General features: G+C 42.4%; 1 protein-coding gene across 1 annotated transcript in view; it reads right to left on the bottom strand.

Annotated features, from left to right (window-relative positions):
* The window catches only part of TGFBR3 (transforming growth factor beta receptor 3), a 185,861-nt gene that overhangs the window by 34,594 nt on the left and 130,960 nt on the right, over nucleotides 1-20,307 (bottom strand). The window contains exons 5-10 of the mRNA XM_019753067.2: nucleotides 14,890-15,073; nucleotides 10,472-10,640; nucleotides 8,629-8,776; nucleotides 3,626-3,815; nucleotides 1,118-1,443; nucleotides 551-703 (exon numbers count right to left, since the gene is read on the bottom strand). Of these exons, the coding sequence (XP_019608626.2) occupies nucleotides 551-703; nucleotides 1,118-1,443; nucleotides 3,626-3,815; nucleotides 8,629-8,776; nucleotides 10,472-10,640; nucleotides 14,890-15,073 (1,170 nt within the window). The remainder of the gene's footprint in view (nucleotides 1-550; nucleotides 704-1,117; nucleotides 1,444-3,625; nucleotides 3,816-8,628; nucleotides 8,777-10,471; nucleotides 10,641-14,889; nucleotides 15,074-20,307) is intronic.

Here is a 20,307-nt window from a genome sequence, read left to right on the forward strand (position 1 = left end):
GTCTTTCTCAGCGGCAGAGAGAGACTTAATAATTTCTTGAAGGCCCTTTTCAGATTTTTTCTCTTTTGGCTCTTTTATATTAATGAGGGAGATGAGAAGTCCTTCCAATTCTGGGTAGGAGTGAAATGAGACCAGGGATCTGATTGGCTCAGTTGTGTAGATGTGATCATGTATAGCCCAAGGGCTTGGACTTTATCCTCATAACGACCAGGCCATTTGATCCTGCAGCGTGGCCACACAGATAGGTCATGATTACCTTGCCAAGGAACCCTCTGTCACCCGGAAATGGAAGGAGGAGAGAAAGAGATAACCATGAATGCTCCAACCAAGAAAATGGGGCCTCCCAACCCCCACAGATTCACCAATAAAACAAATAAAACCAAAAAGTTCAGCGTCAAAATATATCCCATTTGGTCGAGAACTGATACTTGGCTTTGTTTGGGCCTGGGGTATACGCCCCTCATTTTCATAGAAATTTTAGGACTAATTTTTGGGTAACACCCGGCAAGGCTCTGTCAAAGGGCCAAGCTTTGTTCTGGCGAACACTCACAGAGTTATAGTAAACCACACCATCGGGGGCTGACCGCCGGTGCCGAGTTCCGCAGCCATTCAGAGGAGACTCCAAAATGAAGTGGGTGCCGTTCATCTTGGCCTTGCAGGTGGGATCCAACAGGGTGAGCTCCACCCCCAAGTAGCTGTTGGCCTGAAATAACAACCACCAAAGACGTTAAGCGGGGAACCACAGGCAGTTCTGCAGCACACAGTTAACACATCTTGCCTGGTCTTCCAAGAAAAGGTTGCTGAGGCCTGCATTCCCCCTCCCCCCTTACCTCTTCCCAGCCTACTACCTCTCAACAGCTTCAGGATTGTGTTTGTTGGCCTTGGAAATTCAATAGCAAAATATTGACACACAAGAATCTGGAACCCCCCTTACTGAGAACAACAGGAACCGGTTGGGAATCACAGCCAAGGGAAGTGAGCCTATCCAACTGAGAAAACAGTATCAAGTCTCTGGAGTCCAAAAGTAAAAGAGCTGGAGGGAAATAACTAACACATACTGCAGCAAGATGGGGAGGGAAGCAGCCTTCTCTTCTCTCTTTTAAGAAATTGCACTGACCTGAAAAGAATCTTTTTCTACTGCCACGATCATCTTGTCATTGTCACATTTGACTGATAGGGCAACATCCATGCTCCCTTGCACCTCCTCAGGCTCTCTGGGACCAGAAATCAGTCGTAAGCTGGGGATGACAGGGTCCTTTGCCTGGGGGATCGCATCTTCTTCCCCTTCCTTCTGGCCTCTCCTGGGGAGGTCCGGGAAAGGAAAGGGGAAACCTCCATTCCGGCCACCCCCGCCACGGATGGGTGGGTTGTCCAGGGCGCCAGGGTCCAGCAGGATCCGTAGCTCAGGAGGGATGGTATGGACTTCCTCATCTCTCATCTCCTCTGGTGACAACAGAAGAAAGAAAAACATCATCAGTGTTTGATACCAGGCCACAATCATCGTTAGAGGCAAGAACGGAAGGAATTAGCAGAGAAGGGGTGTGTGTCAAATTACTCTTAACAAGTAATGTATAAAAGAGATGAGGAGCGTGGAAGCCTGAATTCTAGCCCTTGTGTTCCTTCTAACCCGAGTGGCTTTGGGCCAGTGGTTTACTTCTCTGTGCCTTGGTTTCCCAATTTTTTAAATTAAGAGGTTGGGTGAGATCAGTGATTCTCAACTTTGGCTGCACATTAAAAATCACTTTGGGAGCTTAAAAAAAAAGTCACTATGCCCAGGTTTCACCCCAGGCCAGTTAAAAATCAGACCCTCTGAGTGGTACCTAATTGTTAGTATGTTTGAAAGTGCCCCACATGATTCCAATGTACAGCCAAGGTTGAGAGGCATTGGATTAGATGATTTCTAAAGCACTACAAACTATAAAAATCCATAATTCAAATAAGTTATATTAGTCCATTCATATTCCATTGCAATACTTCCCTTGAATCTAGAGATTTTTCAGAAGAGTTTCTGTAAATATTTCTTTCTTTCTTTTTATTAGTTTCAAGTGTACAAAACAATGTAATAGACATTTATCATTTATATCCCTCACACAGTGATAACCTCCCTCCCCCATCTACTACCCATCTGACAGCGCATACAGCCATTACATTTCCACTGTCTCTATTCCTAATGCTGTACTCCACTTCTTGTAACTATACATATACATATGTATACAATTATATATATGTATAATTGTAGTTGACATTCATTATTGTTCAGCTTCAGCTTCAGGTGTACAGTGCAGTGATCAGGCATCTACATCATCCCTGAGGTGGTCTCCTTAATGGGACAAGTGTCCATCAGATACCCTGTAAACATTTCTTAAAACAATATTGGTATTTTAAAATTATTTGCTACCTGATTTTTGACTACTAAATTCTAATACGTATCAAGGTATCCTGGCCTTTTAGAACCTAGTCCTGAAGGAGAAAAGAAAAGCTGCTTAGATTTTATTTCTAAAAAAGCTGCTTAGCTACTTATACCTTCAAAGGGAGAGGTATAGTTCCATTTAATCAATGCTCAGTGTTTTTTCCATATTGTCAACAATTTAGAGAAAAAAAAATGTACCCTGTCTCCAAAGCCAATTGATGTATGCTTGGGGTCAATCCATCTCAGGGGAGCTGCAAATGAAGATGACCAATGAACATTAACTCTCCTTCAGTACTATCTTTTTTAAAAAAGAGCACAGCTGTACAGGTCCAAAAGAAGTCAGAGTTTAGGAGGGTTTTTTAAATTTGTACTTTGACAAAAACCTTCACCACAATCCTGTGAGGTAGGTCCTGTTATTCCCCCATATTACTGAAGAGGAACAACCTGAGGCTCACAGGTTAATCAACTCCTCCCCTCCCCCCACCCCAAACAGTGAATAAATGGCAGAGCTGGGACTTGAAGCTGTTCTCCTAATCTTCATCCTATCAACACTGCACTCAGTAGCAGCATCACGGGGTGAGAAACAGATCTGGGGAGCAGAAAACAACTCTTGGGATTTGAGTCTCACTCGCTATAAGACTCTGGGAAACCTCAAGAACTTGTTAAGCCTCTGCTTTCTGCTCCGTCAACCTGGGGTAATAACTCTCCTGTATTCCCTCTAGGTGAGAATGAGAATGAGAAATCTAGTCATGCTGTTTGATCATACCATTTGGGTTGCTTATGTTGAGAATGAGAAAGCACTTGGTATGCGGCCTCATGACTGTTTTTATGTAAGGTACAGCCTGAGCTAAGCCTTCTCTCCTGCAGTTGTAACCCCTCTGTATCTCAGCTGTAAGTTATTATTAGGTACCTCGGAAATAGGAGGCCAGGCCAGCGTACCCTTAATGTAATCACAGTGAAGGTAATCTATAACAAAGTTCTCTAACATGCAATCAACATTATGTTACTAAAAAAAATCTATATTAGAGATAATTTCCTCAAAACAATCTATCACACTTCAAGATAACTTAAGCTTTATAATAAAAAGTAGTTAAACAAATCATTAACATTTGCAATAGGAAAACAGCACCCTGTAACCTGAAATGAGAGTTCCTCATTGGAAAGCTTCATTTGAGGGATATTTTTAACACAATTTAAAAAAAAAATCAAACATACCATTGTTTTCAAGCTGAAGATGAAATCTATTAGCCACAGGAGCCATTGTGTATGATGTCACTGGACTATAGCCATTGTCTAAGGCCCACTTGACCAGATTCTCTTGGGTTGAAGGAATGTCATCTCTTATTGATTTGGTCATTACCATGGACCTCTCGCTCTCTTTCCCAAAGCCAACACTATTAGGAGCCTGAAAATAACAGCAAATTTTCACTGATGAGTCTGAAATAAAACAGTGCTTTAAATAAGAATAATTAAATATCTGAAACAAACAGATTCTATATTGTATATGAAGGAATTATCTATTCTTTCAATCTCTGTTTTCCTTGGACTAAGAACACCAATGTGAAAATCTGTAACAACGGATTAAGAGAAATCTATGCATGCTGTTTGATCATATTACTTGGGTTATGTTGATAAAAATAATTCTAATGACAGCTAAGCAGCTACACACTAAGTATATCTAGTATGTTACTGCAGTTAATGTTTAAATTACTAACACACACATACCAAATATGTTATGTATAGCAGACTTTCCCTTATTTTTATTTAAAATTATGTATAAAGTATACAGCTGTGCACGTCATTTATATTGCCCCCCAACCCCCAAAAATGCCTGTTCCTACTTCCTTACCCAAGATTTAAATGAAAGAAGGCTTAGCCTATTTGCTTCAGTAGTTAACTGGGAGGCTATCTCATCTTTGTAAACTATTAAGTTCCATATGGTGCAATAACCAATGTTTATATTTCATTTACAATTTATGATCTATTTAGCAATCCTGTAATCGTATTCATCTGCCAATTCTATTAACTGAATATGCTTAGATTTTATGTTGTAAATATTAATCAATTTAGGTTACTACGTATGCCTCTAAATATCAATATTTTATCCAGCAAGTCAGTCTTAAAATTGGCTTTCACCAGGTAAGCAGTTACAAAATTAAAACTGAAAGATAGAAATCTTTCCAAAACAGAGATATAAAAGGACTCTGAGTAACCAGGACATTGAAGGTAAATTTTCTCATCACCTGCTCTCTCCTGCAGCAGTGATCTTGTCAGACAGCAAGGGAGCTGAATGATACAGAGGAAACCCCAAAGGGAAGGCACCACATTTTCAACAACTGCTCCAACGGAGCTGCAAAGTCCTTCCAACATGCAGATTACGACATTTTCATGCTGTATAAATATCACTTTAATTTCCATGCCCAATTATTTTCTCCTGCATACATGCAGCATTTTCCCTAAATTCCCCATTTGTTTCCCATTCTGTTTGCCCCTCACATGACTAAATATTAATCCTTTCCCACTGTAAAACCATAGAATATTCACAGGCTCTAAGTTCTGTTGGCCTCTTTGGTTGTGGGATAATAGCTGAGGATACATATTTTCAATTCAAAGCTTAAAGGGGTTCACCCAGTATATTTTTCTATTACCCAAAGTGCTTATCTGAGGGAAAACTGCCAGCCTGCCTGGTCACAATCATATATGCAAAGGAACCAGCCAGCTCCACCAAGTTCTACTGCCATTTGCAAAAAACTCAGCTTCACAGGTTTGGAATATTCTAGCTCTTCCTCTGGTTGGTGTGCCAAAGAAAATTCTTTAGGGGAAGGAAGGGTTAAAAAAAGGAAGAAGAAAAAGAAAGAAAACTAAAATGAGATAAAGAAGGATCCAGTTTGTTCTTAGAACTTTTTATTCATTTAGTCAACGGCAGTTTCTTAGGCACAGCTTCTTCCAGCCTTTCAAAGCAGCATGTCATTTTGATTGGCTGGAGTTGCGAGACTGGCTTAAACACTACTACTTGGCCTCATCTGCCCTAGTCTTTCATGTTGTTGGACAGCTGAGAAAATACTGCATTTCCAGAATACAATTATGATAACCGCCACCTGTCCTTTTGGTATCAATATGGAGTGATTTGTTTACACCTTTCCACATGAAATCTAGGAGCTGTCAGTACAACTCATACTGATTACGCCTTGGGACTTACAAGGCTAGAAATCTATCCACACTTTTGTGAAGCAGCAAGGCTCCGGAAAATGGCAAGCAAGTTGGTTCCCAGCAATGAGTGAATGCCTCACTCTGTGTTTCTGGGCATCTCCAGGCTTTTCCAAGGCCTCAGTGTAGCTACTACAAATGGGAATGCGCAAGAGGGTCTCCAAATACCGCCACCATCTTTTCCACCTACATCTTCATAAAGGATGATGAGATAGGTAAAATCTGAGGGCCTCTCTGTCCTCCCCCACCACCCAACATACACTGGCACCAAAACTGTTGGCGTAGGGGAGGAGGGCCTGGGGGAAGAAGTGGTCAGAAAGTATAGTGCATATTCCCACTGGGATTTAAAAATCAATGTCTTTTCTAAAAATAAGCCAGCTATCACCAACCTTGAAGTCCTGAGGCTACATTACATAGTATAACAGGAAATTTCTAACACATTTCCTCCATCTATTCTTTGATGTTTTGGAGGTTCTTCCAAAATGTGATTATGCATGGTCCGTAAGAGACCTGAAGAAAAAGCTAGAGCTGGGCAGGGCAATGTAGATATTTCTGGTAGTCCCATTCTTGCCCACAGCAAGCCCTTTGCATCTCCTTGGACCATTCTGTCATTTGGGGGGTGCATTCTGCCAACATCCCAAACACACACACACACACACGCCATCCATGTATAATAGGGCTCTTCTTTAAATTTACCCTAAGTTCCTTACAATTCCTTTAGTAGACATTTTGCTTTGTTTTCACTTTGTTTAGAGAAATCAATTGCTCTCACAGACAGACTTTTAAAGACTTGCTTATGGAAGGAAGATGAACTCCCTTTTTACGGTATGTGCATACTGGGTTAGGAGCTTTACATATGTTACCTTATTTAATTCTTCTCCAGAATATCGGGGGATAGGCACTACTATTCCTTTGTGAGAGAAGGGGAACCTGAGGCTCACAGAAGTTAAGCAGCACCTCTAAGGCTGAGAACTCACCCTCAGGCAGTGTGCCGAGAGCTTTAGATGAAACACCCAGTAGGCACTTAACAAATACTTGTTGAATGAACAAATAAACTCTGTTAAACCTCACAGTAACTCTCAAGATGAGTACTATCATTGTACCCATTTCACAGATAAGGAAACAGGCTCAGAGCTCAATCGGATTGCCCAGTATTAACTGGGAGTAATGACGATTGGAGATGAGATTTGAATCCAGCCCTGTCTGGCACCAAAGCCTGGACTCCTTCCACTCTACCGTTATTGTCTTCAAAGGAAATACTTGAAACAAGGTCACTATAAACCATTTCCCTCTTTCTAAGCACAAATGTATGCCTTTTTATTAACAGGTTAATTTTCCCTCACAGCACAGTCAGAATTCACATCTGAGACAGGGAGTTAGGAAATCACAAAGCATGAAACTGGAGGAATAAAAAAGAACATCGTGAAACATTACCTAATTGTTTAGTAATGCTGTCATGCATTGTCCAAAATTGGCCTGGAACAGGAGTACAGCCAAGGAAAGAAATATAAACAGATCTTGCACTGGGATGAGCAATCTCATTTCTAGCCTTTCTGATTCATGTGAGAAGTAGGGACATTCAAAGCGAGCTCCAGGACTGCCACGGACATACTCAGGGAGAGAAAGAGCCATTGAAGGGTCAGGGCTGAAAGAACATTTACACAAGAACTCCAGCAGAGAATTAAAATGGACCGTATGTTTTTGTCTTTCAAAGCATGATTCCCCTTCCTGTTTTTGTTATTCTGAAATCAAAAACATTTGGTTGGTGTGCCAGGCAGCAAAGGCTGCAGACACCTCGGATCACCATCCTCCCTCGTGCCATGCCAGCAAAGGCAATCAAAACAGCTCTGACTTCAGAAAATCACAGCTGGGCTGTGTGCTCGACACCAAATTAATGTATCACCATTACACAAGATGGCTTACTGGGATCGTCTCAAAGTTTAAAAAAAAAAAAAAAAACACCCCACAGGAACCAGAAATGATTACTTTAAATTAAGATGTGTGTGCTCGCGGTTTTGCCTGCTGCCTCTGGTGAGTGCCTGGACATGACGTTGCCTAGGGGACCCTTGGCTCTGTTCACTGCTGTATCCCATGAAGGTGCAATGAATGAATAATACCCAAACCAAAGGCATTCCACTCCCAAAACATCAAAAACATAAAACCCACTCCAATGGATTAAATACAGGTACTGAAAGAGGAACTGGTCACAATTGTCTGTTTTTAAAAAGACAATGCACAAAAATTTGAGTCTACAAAAGAGATGCTAAAGAGGTAATTATCGTCTTAAAAATGAGGAGGGGGGTTTTTCTTTAACCTTTCAATATAATTCACTCCAACATTCTGTCAAATAGTTATCTCCCTAAACATATTTGAAAAAGATTTATTTTTACCAAATTTCAACATTTAACTTTTCAGGAAACTAGCTGCTGTTTGTCTACCATGCCAACCAGCTAAGCCTCTTCAGCATAGTTCCTTCATGAAACATAATGCTTACGGAACAGGCTGAGGGAGACTTCTCTAGCGTCATCTCACCTCTCCACTGTTGTGAGTCTTTTATCCGTGTTTCACCCTTATTAGTTAGAAGCAAGTGAAAAAGACATGCCAATATCATGTATTTATCTCAAAAGTCAAGTGTGCGGACCTTACAGGACTCAATCATAAAAGGCTTGTGTGGGTTATTTTACACTACGACTGGAAAGTAGTGATGCATTTCAGCAATTTCACAAATTAGGCCAGAGGTGTTAAGGGACTTGCCCAAGGTCACAGTTTGTAAATGGCAGAGTCTGGACTCAAATCCGGGTCTGTCTTGACCCCAGAGACCATAATATTAACCACCACACTGTTCACCATTGTCAGGAGAAACCAAGGAGCAGGCTGTTCTGCAAAGTGAAAAATTTTTGAGAGAGCTTAGAGAGAGTCCAAAGAGGCAGAAACTTTACAATAATAACACATACAAATATGGCTTAAATTATTGTCAGTCATCAAAACAAAGAAATGCTCAACCAACTTACAATAACTTTCAGGTTTCCCTTCACATCGAAAGACTTGATCACCCAGTTGACAGACTTTTTGCACTTCAGGATCAAGATGAGATTTTTGACCAGCTCAGGATCCTTTCGAGAAGGTCTTATGTCAATTATTATATCCACCTGGAAAGCACTGTGAGTGGGAAACAGAGGCAGGGTTAGGACCCAAATGCCAGAAAGTTGCAACTATCTCCCCTCTTCCAAGTCTTCATGTTTCCAGTGTCTGGCCAGTTGATTAAAAAGCTGGAGTGGATCCCAGGCAAATGACATGTGCAAAACAGATTGTTAGTGCACACATAACAAAATGGTCTTACATAACAACAGAAAATATGACTGCTGATAATTAGCCACTAAAATTTTTCTCCTCTTGGGGGGAGAAAAAAAAAGGTGGTTACTTAATGCAGCCACTGTTTGACGTGGACTTGAACAAACCAGAAGAGTTTACTTCTGAAGCAGAACTGTTGCTTTTTCAACCTTCAACATCTTCAATGCTTCAATGTGTAACTTTCCAATGTGCTATATGTTCAAAATCCTTCAAAACCAGAAGTGGGCAGCAGTTTGGTGAGTGAGGGGGGAGGAGAGATGGCAGGGAGGGTGGTGGTATTTGTAGTGGGGTGGGGGAAAGAGGCAATAAAAAAAATAGGGAATTTCAGAATAAGTGGCAAAAGGCTGGAGAATTTATATAAGGTTTGCTTAAGCCATTAACATTTGCTACAGAATCCTATCTTCACTGACTTTCCCAAACTTCTGGATATACAGTTACTAAAATAAAGAAAACAGATGGTCAACAAAGTGATTACTGGAAAATTGATGAACACAACCCAAACTTCTAAGAATTCAGTATAAAAGAGAATTTTTACCAAACAATAACATCTCTGTCATTCTGAATTTAAAGGAAAGACTTTCTTTCCATCTTGGTTTTATACACTTGTAAATTATAAAATGAATGATACACTCAAATGAAGCCTTAGGCTTAATATCTAAGCACATTTGCCAGAGTGTTTCTATTCTCATTCTCTTTTAATTTTCCACAAAATTCTTCATAGTGGACAGAATGGAATCTCACCAAAACTGATCTTAGTTTACTCATTTTTGAAATCAAAATTTGATTAGAATTTTAACTTTGAAATCCTTCTACAATACAAATTTATATTTTAAGTCACTAGTCCACATGAAATGCAGGCTAAAGTGGAAGAAGGGCCAAATTTTCCTTTTTGTTTCTTTTTAAAAAAAATTCCCTATTTGTTCTTGATAGGGAAGGTTCAATTCCCAGTCCTGGGGCAGGAAGTTGAGGGTGGGAGAAGGAGAACAAGAACACAAAGGACAGGTAGGTCAGATCTAACGGCTATTCGGTGTGTCACCATGAAGGGCCACTCCGTGACACTCACCCATACAGCTTTAATGTAGTGCAGACGAGTGCAAAAGTGCTCTGATGACACTATGAACAGAACTTTATACCATCAGAATGCTAGTAAAATAATAATTATGTGAATAAGGCACATTTCGTAATTTTCTTCTCAGGAGATAACCTCAGTCAAAGGAGATAATGATGGAGCAAAACTGACTGTGTCCCAATCAGTACCAAGAAATTCAGAATAGGCCTCAGGAACTCATCTGGAATATAGGGGACCTAGAGACAGATGCAGGAAATACAGTGTACCACTGTTGCCTTTACTCCCTTCTTCAGAGCTTCTGTGACTCTCACCCAAAACATCGATGGCTCCCTCCTTCCTGCACAGGGAGGACCCCTCCTTGCCCTACCTCAAGTCAGGAAACATCTTTATTTTCATGTCTGCTCATTTCAAAACACTCACATACACACACTCACCTGTAGGGGTTAGAGTTGGGGGAGAGTAACTCGATGATGTGTACTTCCTTATCTAGGGGCTGGCTGGATATCACACACCCTTCGGCTGCTTTGGGCTGAAGGTACTCAGCAAGGTAATTGAGCGAGAGAAAATTCTTCCCTATGTTGCATGTGGGAGGGAACACTTGATCTGAAAGTAAAGAAGCACAGGATAATCTGTCAAACCACTGAGCTACGTGGTGGTAACCAGACTCAAAGGAAAGAAGGTGATGGTGACACTGAACAAGGGAAGGATACAGGGAACCACAACTGCTAAGGAAGGGCCTTAGATTTCCTCAACCACTGTCTTAAAATGCCACCCTGTGGTCACTAGTGACCCCCAAGTGATCACCTCTAATGGCCTCTTTTGGTCTAAGTCCTCTCTTGTTTTCTGTGCTACTTCTTGGTCTTCATCCATTTCCTTGGACCCATTTCCAGTCTCTTTCACTGGCTCCTCCTCCTCTGCCCATCCTTTAAAAACCAGTGGTCCTTAACCTTGGTGGCACGTCAGTACCCGCCTGCTTGGATCCCATTCCAGAGGCTCGGACTCAGATCTAGGTGGGGCTAGGAAGCTCTCTCTTTGAAGAGCTCCATAATTGATCCTGATATAAAACCAAGACTAAGAATCTTATTTCCTTCCTCAATCTTCTCTTTGCCTTATATTCTTCCTAGACGATCTCAATCACTTCCACAGCTTCAGCTTGTACCTAGATCATGACTCCTTTTGTGAACCATAGTCCTGTACTATCACCTGCCTACCAAGCACCTCCCAACTAAAGCGCCACTAAATACTTCACGGTCAGCACACTCAACAATGAATCTAATTATGGACCCTATCTCCAGATACGCTCCTCCTTGGAGAGTTGCTACTTCATTCATAGGAAAACCAGCTACCTTAGCAATCCTCTGGCCCACCACGTACAAGTCATCATTCCCTCGTATTTATTCCCCACAACACTTGATGCTCTAAAGGAGGTAGGAGTTTCAGGGACACAGTGAGGGCAAACTTGCATGCTTTCTCATAATCTTGACACAGACAACTAATATTTCCACAGCACTTGACTGTTTACAAGGTGCTTTCACACCTATTGTCTCATTGTGCTGAGGGCTGGTCAGCATCTCTACCAGGAAAAGCGATGCAGGTACCAAGAGTCTGAAGATACTCCCCCAACGGCACATGCCATTTACACAACACCGTGGTTGATGGGATTTCCATTCAGTGGTTTAAATGTTTAAACAGAACTTGAAACTGCTGGCAGTGTGACAGCTGGGACCAGTGTCAAGGAAGTTCTAGGTGTAGCAAACTCTTTTTAGAAGGAGTAATTAATCAGAGTCCTGGCACTTTAATGAAACAGACTTCTGCCCTTTTCATTTAATGGACAGGATGCCTGGGTTCAAATTCACATGCAGGTCTCCCTTTGAGAAGCATCAGCCCAGGAGGTCCCAAGGTTGGGTTGATACTGCCTTCTCCCCACCCCCACCAAGCTTGTGAAACCTCCCTTGTGCTGAAACCAACAGCACACACTGTGGCGACAGGGCTCCATGCACCATGGCACCCCCAGAGCCACCCCCAGAGAACAGAGGGGACCAGAGGAGCTCACGAGGCCCCACTCACAGGCTCAGTCCAAGAGAGTGGTAAGCTCTGAACGCTGCATTCTTCCCTAACGACCCCCTCAGAGAGAAGAGGCCAGGACTCCGCCAACTCAGGCTGCTGGAGCAGCCTCCTCTCCACATCTGCTGAGGGTTTTGCCAGATGAGCAGATGAGGAATGCACGCCCTGCAGCTGCAGCCCTGCGGATGCCTCCCCCAGATCACAGGATGGAAAATGATCCTGGGGTGGCAAGGCTGAAATTTCATCAAGAATCAGAGGTTGTGTGGATGGGCCATGGGCGGGCCAGTCTGGAACTCAAGAGACTAGGAAACTCCTGAGACTCTGGCCTGTATATCCAGCTCACAGGGTCCTGGTTTGCACCTGGCATATAGTAGGGTCCATGGTATAGGTTTCCTGAATGAACAAATGCTGATGTGAGATTTGAAACAAATAATAAAATACTCACCCACGTCGCGACCCTCCTAAGCCACTAGTGAAGGTTTAATGGTTTTAAAGTTGCTGTTACTAAGGGCTCAAGTCCCAGATGCCATTGTCACTAAGTTGAATAAGCTGATCACTTTTTGGTGTGTGTGTGTGTGTGTGTGTGTGTGTGTGTGTGTGTGTGTGTTTCCCCCAAATGACCTTCTGCATGCCTGGCATTAAAACTTACATCAACTGCCAAGTAGAAAGGAAACCACAAAGGGGAATCCCCGGGTAGAAACCTGGCATGTTTGGGGTAGTGGGGGGAAGGGGGAGCTTATTTGTATTTTAGGAAAAGATTGACAAATGACTTTGAGACTTTGAATGGTATATTCTGAGAGCCTGGGAGGTGACGCAAGCTCCTCACTTTCCTGCTGTGGAAACTGAGGCTTGAAGCTTCACAGTTAATGAGACCAGCTGGGGTAAGAACCGAAAACTCTTCCATTCTTTTTATTCTAGTATACAGTTTAGAGCAGTAGTTCTCAAACATTCGTGAGCCTCAGAATCACCTGGAGTGCTCGTTAAAACACTGATGACTGGACGCCATCCCCAGAGTTTCCAAATTCTGTTGGTCTGGGGTGGGCCCGACAACAGGCATTGCTAACAAGTTCCCAGGTGCTAAGGATGCTGCTGGGTAGGGACCACACTTTGAGAACTACTGGGGATAGAGCAACAAGAGAGGCTCATGGCCTGGGGTCCCTGGGGTGTCAGGAAAGCTCAGGTCAAGGGAAGCTAGCTGATGAGGCTTGCTCAGAGGAATCTGATCCATGGTGATAAAACAACATCATCTTGTGGTCCGTCGGCCTAACCAAGGACTCTCACTTCCCCTAGGTGCCCCTCTCCGTGGTATGGGCCAGTGACAAACCCAACTGGTGGCTGGCATCAAATTTCAGGGGCTCCAAAGGTGTTACCAAGGAGTTAACCAGTTTTTACTGAACTGGACACCAGGTCCTTGAAGTTCTTCCCCAACCTAGTGTGTGGCCTTGGGGACGTCACTTAATCTCTCACTCTCAGGGTAGGTGACAGCTGTGCATAGAAGCACTTTCACTGTCAAGAGAACAGAGCCCATTATTTTAAATGTTACTATAACACATTTTCTTATTCTAAGAATTCCAAGGGGGGCAATCAACATTCTTTCATGCTACTATATAGAATTGTGCTTCAGAAATGCAGACCATTCGCCAGGGCTTAGAAAATCTCTTACAAGAGATTTTCTATTTTGTTCCAATGGGACTTGACCTCTACAATGAAAATTTAGTAACAAAGTTCAACTATTTGAACTCAACTCTCGTCGAAAACTTCTCCTCTCTTTAGTCTGCTAAACAAGTCTTTCCATCCAGGTAGCCCACTTTCACTTTTAGAGTGTGCTGATTTGGCTAAAATACAGCACAGGCAACAGGCATTAGACTCAAGAGTCAGCATGCACTCTAATATCAGTGTCCACCTTTCCTGCACCTGTCCAAAAGCCCAGATCCAAAAGAGGGCTGGGAACAAGCATTCAGGAACCCATCCTGCACTGCCACGCTGTCTGTGCAGGAGGTGACATCTCTATAGGATTCAACAGAAAGCAGATAGATGCAGTTTTCACGCAATCACCAGACTATAACAAGGACCCACTCACAAGAGCTGTTATTTCTAGTAATTTATAAGGGTCCCAAATATACTCAACTAAAAATAATGATGAGAAAAGTTCTTTGTTAAAAAATACACTTTCAAAATTGAGTCACCAGATATTTATATCCCTCCGCAAGGTAAAGAAATTAAAATGGGCAATCTCTTATCAAGGCCAAAGAGTTCCTTTCTCCAATAATTTGTCCTTGTAGCAGACCTTAGTATTAAAAATACATTCAAACACTTTTCTTCTGCTATCGTCCAAAATTTAACTGACGTCTTGAAATAATAAACTGACACTGGCTTCAAATGTTTGCCAATAATAGGTAAGAGGAAGCCTGCTGTTGACCCAACCTGCCAACTCCTCCTTCTTTGCCATCAGTTATCACCTCCTTTCCCAGACCCTTGGCTTCTCGCCCTCCACTCACTTCTTCTGACTTCCGTGTATGGATGTCTTCTGAATCCTACACCACAACCTCCTCCTCCCCTCTCAGTGAAGCTACTCCCCCATTTCTCACTTGGCCATTACCAGGCCTGTTTCCTCAGATGGAAAATGGGAAGGAGGGGATGTGGGGGGAACAGGCCCCAGAGATCCCGCAGGTCCCTGCCAGCTCCAATTCTGTAATTATAGGATTCCTTGCCCTAACCACCTGGTCTCAGAAAAGAAAACAATTGACTGTCATAAATCAGTCATTATTTGAAACCACATAAAATTTACCTTCCCCCACTTTAATATAAATGTTCCGTGCTATCTTGAGTTCGGTGAATGAAGTGACTGCTCCATACTCCTTTCGGGCCCAATTTAGCAGATGTTCATTTCCATGGGGAAAGCGCCTTTCTTCTGTTTCTGCTGACAAGGAGAAGTTTCCTGATGAAAACTGGACCACAGAACCCTCAGACACCTAGAGAAAAGAGAATTGCAAATTTAATGTGGTACAGTCACCTGGAGCTGAGTCATAGAGAGAGAACGAGTATGTGTCAATCCAATCTCCTCCCTTTGTTCTACAGGCAGGTGATCTATTTTGAGCAGCTGATTCAAGAAATAACCTCAAAGCTACTTCTAGCTGCTAATGACAAAGCTACCATCGACTAGAATGTCCCTTTGAATTTTTAAAGAACTTTGGGACAACAGACTCCAGAGTGCATTGTGAGTAATCATACAAATTATCATTGCTGTTTTCCAGTATCTAAATTGTAGGCCAACATTTCAAGTAATGTGTTTCAAGTCCAGTGGGAAGTTTTGGGGAGTGTTGTCATGAGATTGTAATGGGCTTCAGGATCAGGGCGAGTGAACCTGACTTCCATGTCTTCCACCACCACAGGTACACATCTGGAGACCCTCTAGTTTATGTTCTGAGAACTGAGATAAACAACATAGCCAGAGGTTGCCAGTCTCCTACCGCATTACATTACTTCCTAGCAATGAGATGAATCTGTATTAGTTTATTTTGTAAGAGCCCCTCAAATTCCCATAGATAATGAAATCAAGAGGCTTTTGGACTCATCCTAGTAAAACTTTCAGAATGCAAGAGCCGCCTCCTTGCTGAATGTGTTTACACCATCGCTGACCTAGCAAATCACGGTATATTTAATTAACTCATACAAAAGAGGACATTTATCATGATGTTGCTGTACTATAATCAAATTTAGTTGCTGGTGAAAATATGCATGTCATCCCTATTGGCTACCATTTATAAAATAACTGATTTTATCAATGTCAGGGTGAAATGTGAGCAAAAAGACTCACAAATTCCCAAGTCATAAAACTATATATGTCTCGTATTACATTTCATATTAGCTATTTATCATTAACGAAAAGCAGGCAGGTTCAAAAGAGGTTATAAATTGCCAGACTGAAAACAGGTTGAAGGCAAGGATTTTGCTTACGATTCTATTGCTTACAGCAGCATTTTCAACCTTAACACGCATACAAAATAGTACTTACCTATGGTGCTAGGCATTATGTTTTCTATTCAATTATATATACATATACTTTTTTAATGCTGGTAAAGAAGTACTTCACCAAATTGAATCCATGACCTATTAAAATGCTATGGTCTCCCTTTTCGATGAAAGCTAGAAACACCTAAGAACTTCTAAATATCCTGAGGCCCAGGCCACAACCCAGATGGATGAGAATCTTTGGGGTGGAACCCAGGCATCAGTATATTTTAATGCTCCCTGGGTGATTCCATTGTTTATCCCCAGTTGAGAAGCCCTGCCTTACTGGGTACTGAGCGAGCCATAGGTTGAAAAACACTGTTATAGGTCAGGCCCAGTATGGGCACCTCGCAGCTTCCTCTCCACCAATGGTCCTTAACCATGGGTGATTTTGTCCCCCAGGAGACTTTTGGCAATGTCTGGAAATGTTTTTGATTGTCACATCTGGGAGACAGGAGCTAGTGAGTAGAGGTCAGGGATGCTGCTAAACATCCTACAATGCACAGGGCAGCTCCCACAACAAAGAACTATCCAAAATGTCAATAGTACTGTGACTGAGAAATCCTGGTCTACACTCTGGACTGACAATGTTACTACCACTCAAACATCTACTGGATCCCCAAATTGACAGCCCTTTTTATGATAGAAATCGGGCTCTTTAGTACCTAATAAAGAGTAAGAGAACAATTCTGGTTTGTTCTTGACTTGAAAGCCTTGAACTAATCATTAATAAGCTGGCCGTAAACTATGACCACTAATAGTAGTTACCATTTACTGAATACCTACTACGTATTAAGCACCACAAAGTGTTATCAAATGTGCTAACGACATTTGCTGAATCTCCCAATGCCAGTTATAAGCAAAATCAGCAGGGACCATTTAGCTTCAATTTTGTTTTGACATCGCCTAAATAAGAACCCCCCGACCCCCATCCTGAGCTATTTACAATAGCCATGCCAACCTATATATAAATCCTCTGAGGCTTAGCTACTCACCAACTGAACTTCAAACAACACTTATCTGAGTTTTTGATTTAAGCGCTATAGTAAAATCAATCTTCTTTTCACTGAAAAACACTTGTGCTAAAAAGTCATTTTTATTAAGCCTGTCACCGAAGAAAACCACAAGAGTCCAGAGACCTCTGTCCCACTGCCAGCAGTTCTGAATGCTTAGGCAAGCATCCCTGAATGTTCTGTTCCTTTTGTTCTCATCTACATTACAGCCATCAAATAAAACGCTTGGGTTTTAAATATGACATACATAGAGAACATTTTTTCAGAGTGGAAGGTGGATGTATCACCTTGGAACATTCCAGAGGCAAGAATGTGAACAGTGTAAATAAGAGAAGAAACAGGGAGCAACTTCGGAACGTATCCTGAAGCAATTAAAAAGTGTACCATGGGATAGCTGATGCTTCGAGAAGGGGCAACTCCTGGCTGATCCCTCCATGCACCATCAACCATGCTCAAGTCTGTCATCTCCCAGGCCAGCAGTAACCAGGATCATACACTCAGAGCTGAGGAATTTGGAAAAGGAGCTAACTGCCACTCCTCAGGCACATTCCAATAAGAAGGAAGCAGAGCTGCCAGGGGCAGTGAAGTGTCCCTGACTGCAGGTCAGTGGAAATTTTCTGCTGTGGCAAAGTTAGTCAGCACTCCGGCTGACGACCAGTTCTCCTGGCTCTGACAAACCTGGATGCTGACAAAGGCCTGCCCTAAGCCCCACCGGGTTTAGAAGGTTTTGTTATTCCCACCCGATCCTCCGAGGGAAGACCTGTGAGGTAGCTACTGTGATTTCCCTGGTAGAGAGGAGGAAAACTCAGAGAATCTCAAGGCCTACCCGAGGTCAGAGAGTCAGCACCGGGGCATGATTGGGAGACTTTCGACTTCTGGTCACAGGTGGCCTGTACTTGAACCCTTCCAGAAGGAAGACCTCACTAGCTCCTAAGGCAGAAGATTTCAGTTCTTACTTTTTATCTATAAGATTTGCCTTCTATCCATTTGTCTAAACTGTGCCTTCCAGACCAAAGAATTCCTTCCTCTTTCCTCCATGAGACAAGCCTTCAAATGTCTGAAGATGTCACTCGACCCTACGCACAACATCACTTCTTTAGGGCACTATAGCAGCCCCCTCAACGCCTCCCCGGACACCATGGTTGTCAAGACCTCCACCAGCAGAGTCTGAAATGTGGTGCATGGGACAAGACTCAGGGTTTGGAGCGTGGTCCAACCAATGTACTATGACGGTACATTTCATGTGTCAACTTGACTGGGCCAAGGGGTGCCCGGATAGTTGGTCAAACACTATTCTGAGTATAACTGTGAGGATGTTTTTGGATGAGATTAACATTGAAAAATTGGTAGACTAAGTAAAACAGATTACCCTTCCTAATGTGTTTGGATCTCATCCAATCACTTAAAGGCCTGAATAGAATAAAAGGCTGACCTTCTCCCAAATAAGAGAGAATTCTCTTGCTTGACAGCCCGCAAATTGGGATATCAGTTCTTCCGGGTCCTAATGCAGCCTGGCCCTAGAAAGCAGCCTGCTGCCTTTCTAACTTAAACTGGAACATCAGCTCTGCAGATTTTGGACTTGCTAGCCTCCATAATCATGTGAGCTAATTCCTGACATAAGTCTCTTTCTATGTATATGGGGACACTGCATATGGCCCAAGATGACATTAGCTTTCTTATCAGCTGAACCCTGCTGTTATCTCATATTCATTAATTTATGCTTTAAACATACATCCAACAAATATATACTGAGTACCCACCTACTCTGTGCCAGGCACTGTTCTAGGTGCTGGGGATATAGTAGAGAAGGCAAAAGACAAAATTCCCTGTCCCTGTGGAGCTTACAGTTTAGTAAGGAAGCCAATGGAGCAAAATAAGTAACATATCTAATATGGTAACCAGTGCTATGGAGCAAAATAAATTCAGAGAAGAGGACAGGGGTACTATACTTTAAATGTGATGGGGAAAGTCTGAGAAAGTCACTGAACAGCTAAAGACCTGAAGGAGATGAAAGTAAGCCATGTGGTTAGGGGAAGAGCACTCGTGGCTGAGGCAGCAGTGAGTGAAAAGTTCTGGCAGGGGAAGGAAGAGCAAGGAGGCCAGTGTGACCGCCGCACATGCGCGAGCAGGAGAGGAGTACGAGAGAAGGTCAGAGAGATCACAGAGGACACCAGTAGGTCCAAAAGGACCTTGCATACCCTTGTTAGGGACTGTGATGCTTAGTATGGGTGAGATGGGCCACCACTGCCAGTTCATGAAAACATCTAACAAATGTTAGAACAGGATCACTCTGGCTGCTGCATCCAGTCGGGACTGAAGGGAGACCAGAAGCAGGAAACTAGTGATAGACTTCTGAAACTATCCAGGGGAGAAAGAGTGGCAGGTCACTCCGGGGAGGTGGTGGAGATGATGGTACCTGAATCCCCAGGTCTTTATTTGATTAGATTGAGGCTCTTCACTTCCTTTCCTTACACCAGTGATTCTTTTAATATAAAAAAAATAAGGCTTATATTTATTATTTAGATCCATATTTCAAGTCTTTAGAGACCATATAAAAATGCTTATTCTGTTAGCTGTCAATATATCTCAATTTCCTATGAGTGCTTCCTACACATTCATCTAAATTCCCGAGAAGCTGAACAAGAGCAGGCTGAGGTCTGTGACTTACAGGCATACCCCCACACTGACCCAAGCACATTATACAGCACTTACTGGCATCCCAGGTTGTTCGCCAACTACAAAGTGACCCCAAAAACTGTCCCCATGTTGTAAGGGCATCATGCTAAAATCTGTCAAGGGCCGTGCTAAAATAAAGACATGATATATCAGTCATTACTCTACCAGTCAAAGTTCTAGTCCAGCCATCTTCATGGTCTGGCTTAGGTGAAAATTTGTGGAAGAACATAGATGTAAATAAATCAGCAAAGAAGGAGAAGGGGAAAGAGAAGGCGAAGGAAAAGGGAAAGGGGAAGAGGAAGAAGAGGAAGAGGAAGAAGAAGAAGAGGAAGAAGAGAAACAGGAAGAAAGACAAGGAGAAAAAGAAAGGAAAATAATTTTCTAATATGAGGAAGGGTTAGAATCACTATTGCAAGGAAAATGACTACATGAGTGAATGTGAAATTGCTTTTTAAAAATGTTAAGAGCAAGGATTTTATAGTCAGATAAAATACCAAAAACTTTCC

Source organism: Rhinolophus sinicus, linkage group LG06, assembly GCF_036562045.2.
Source record: "Rhinolophus sinicus isolate RSC01 linkage group LG06, ASM3656204v1, whole genome shotgun sequence".
Lineage (NCBI taxonomy): Eukaryota > Metazoa > Chordata > Mammalia > Chiroptera > Rhinolophidae > Rhinolophus > Rhinolophus sinicus.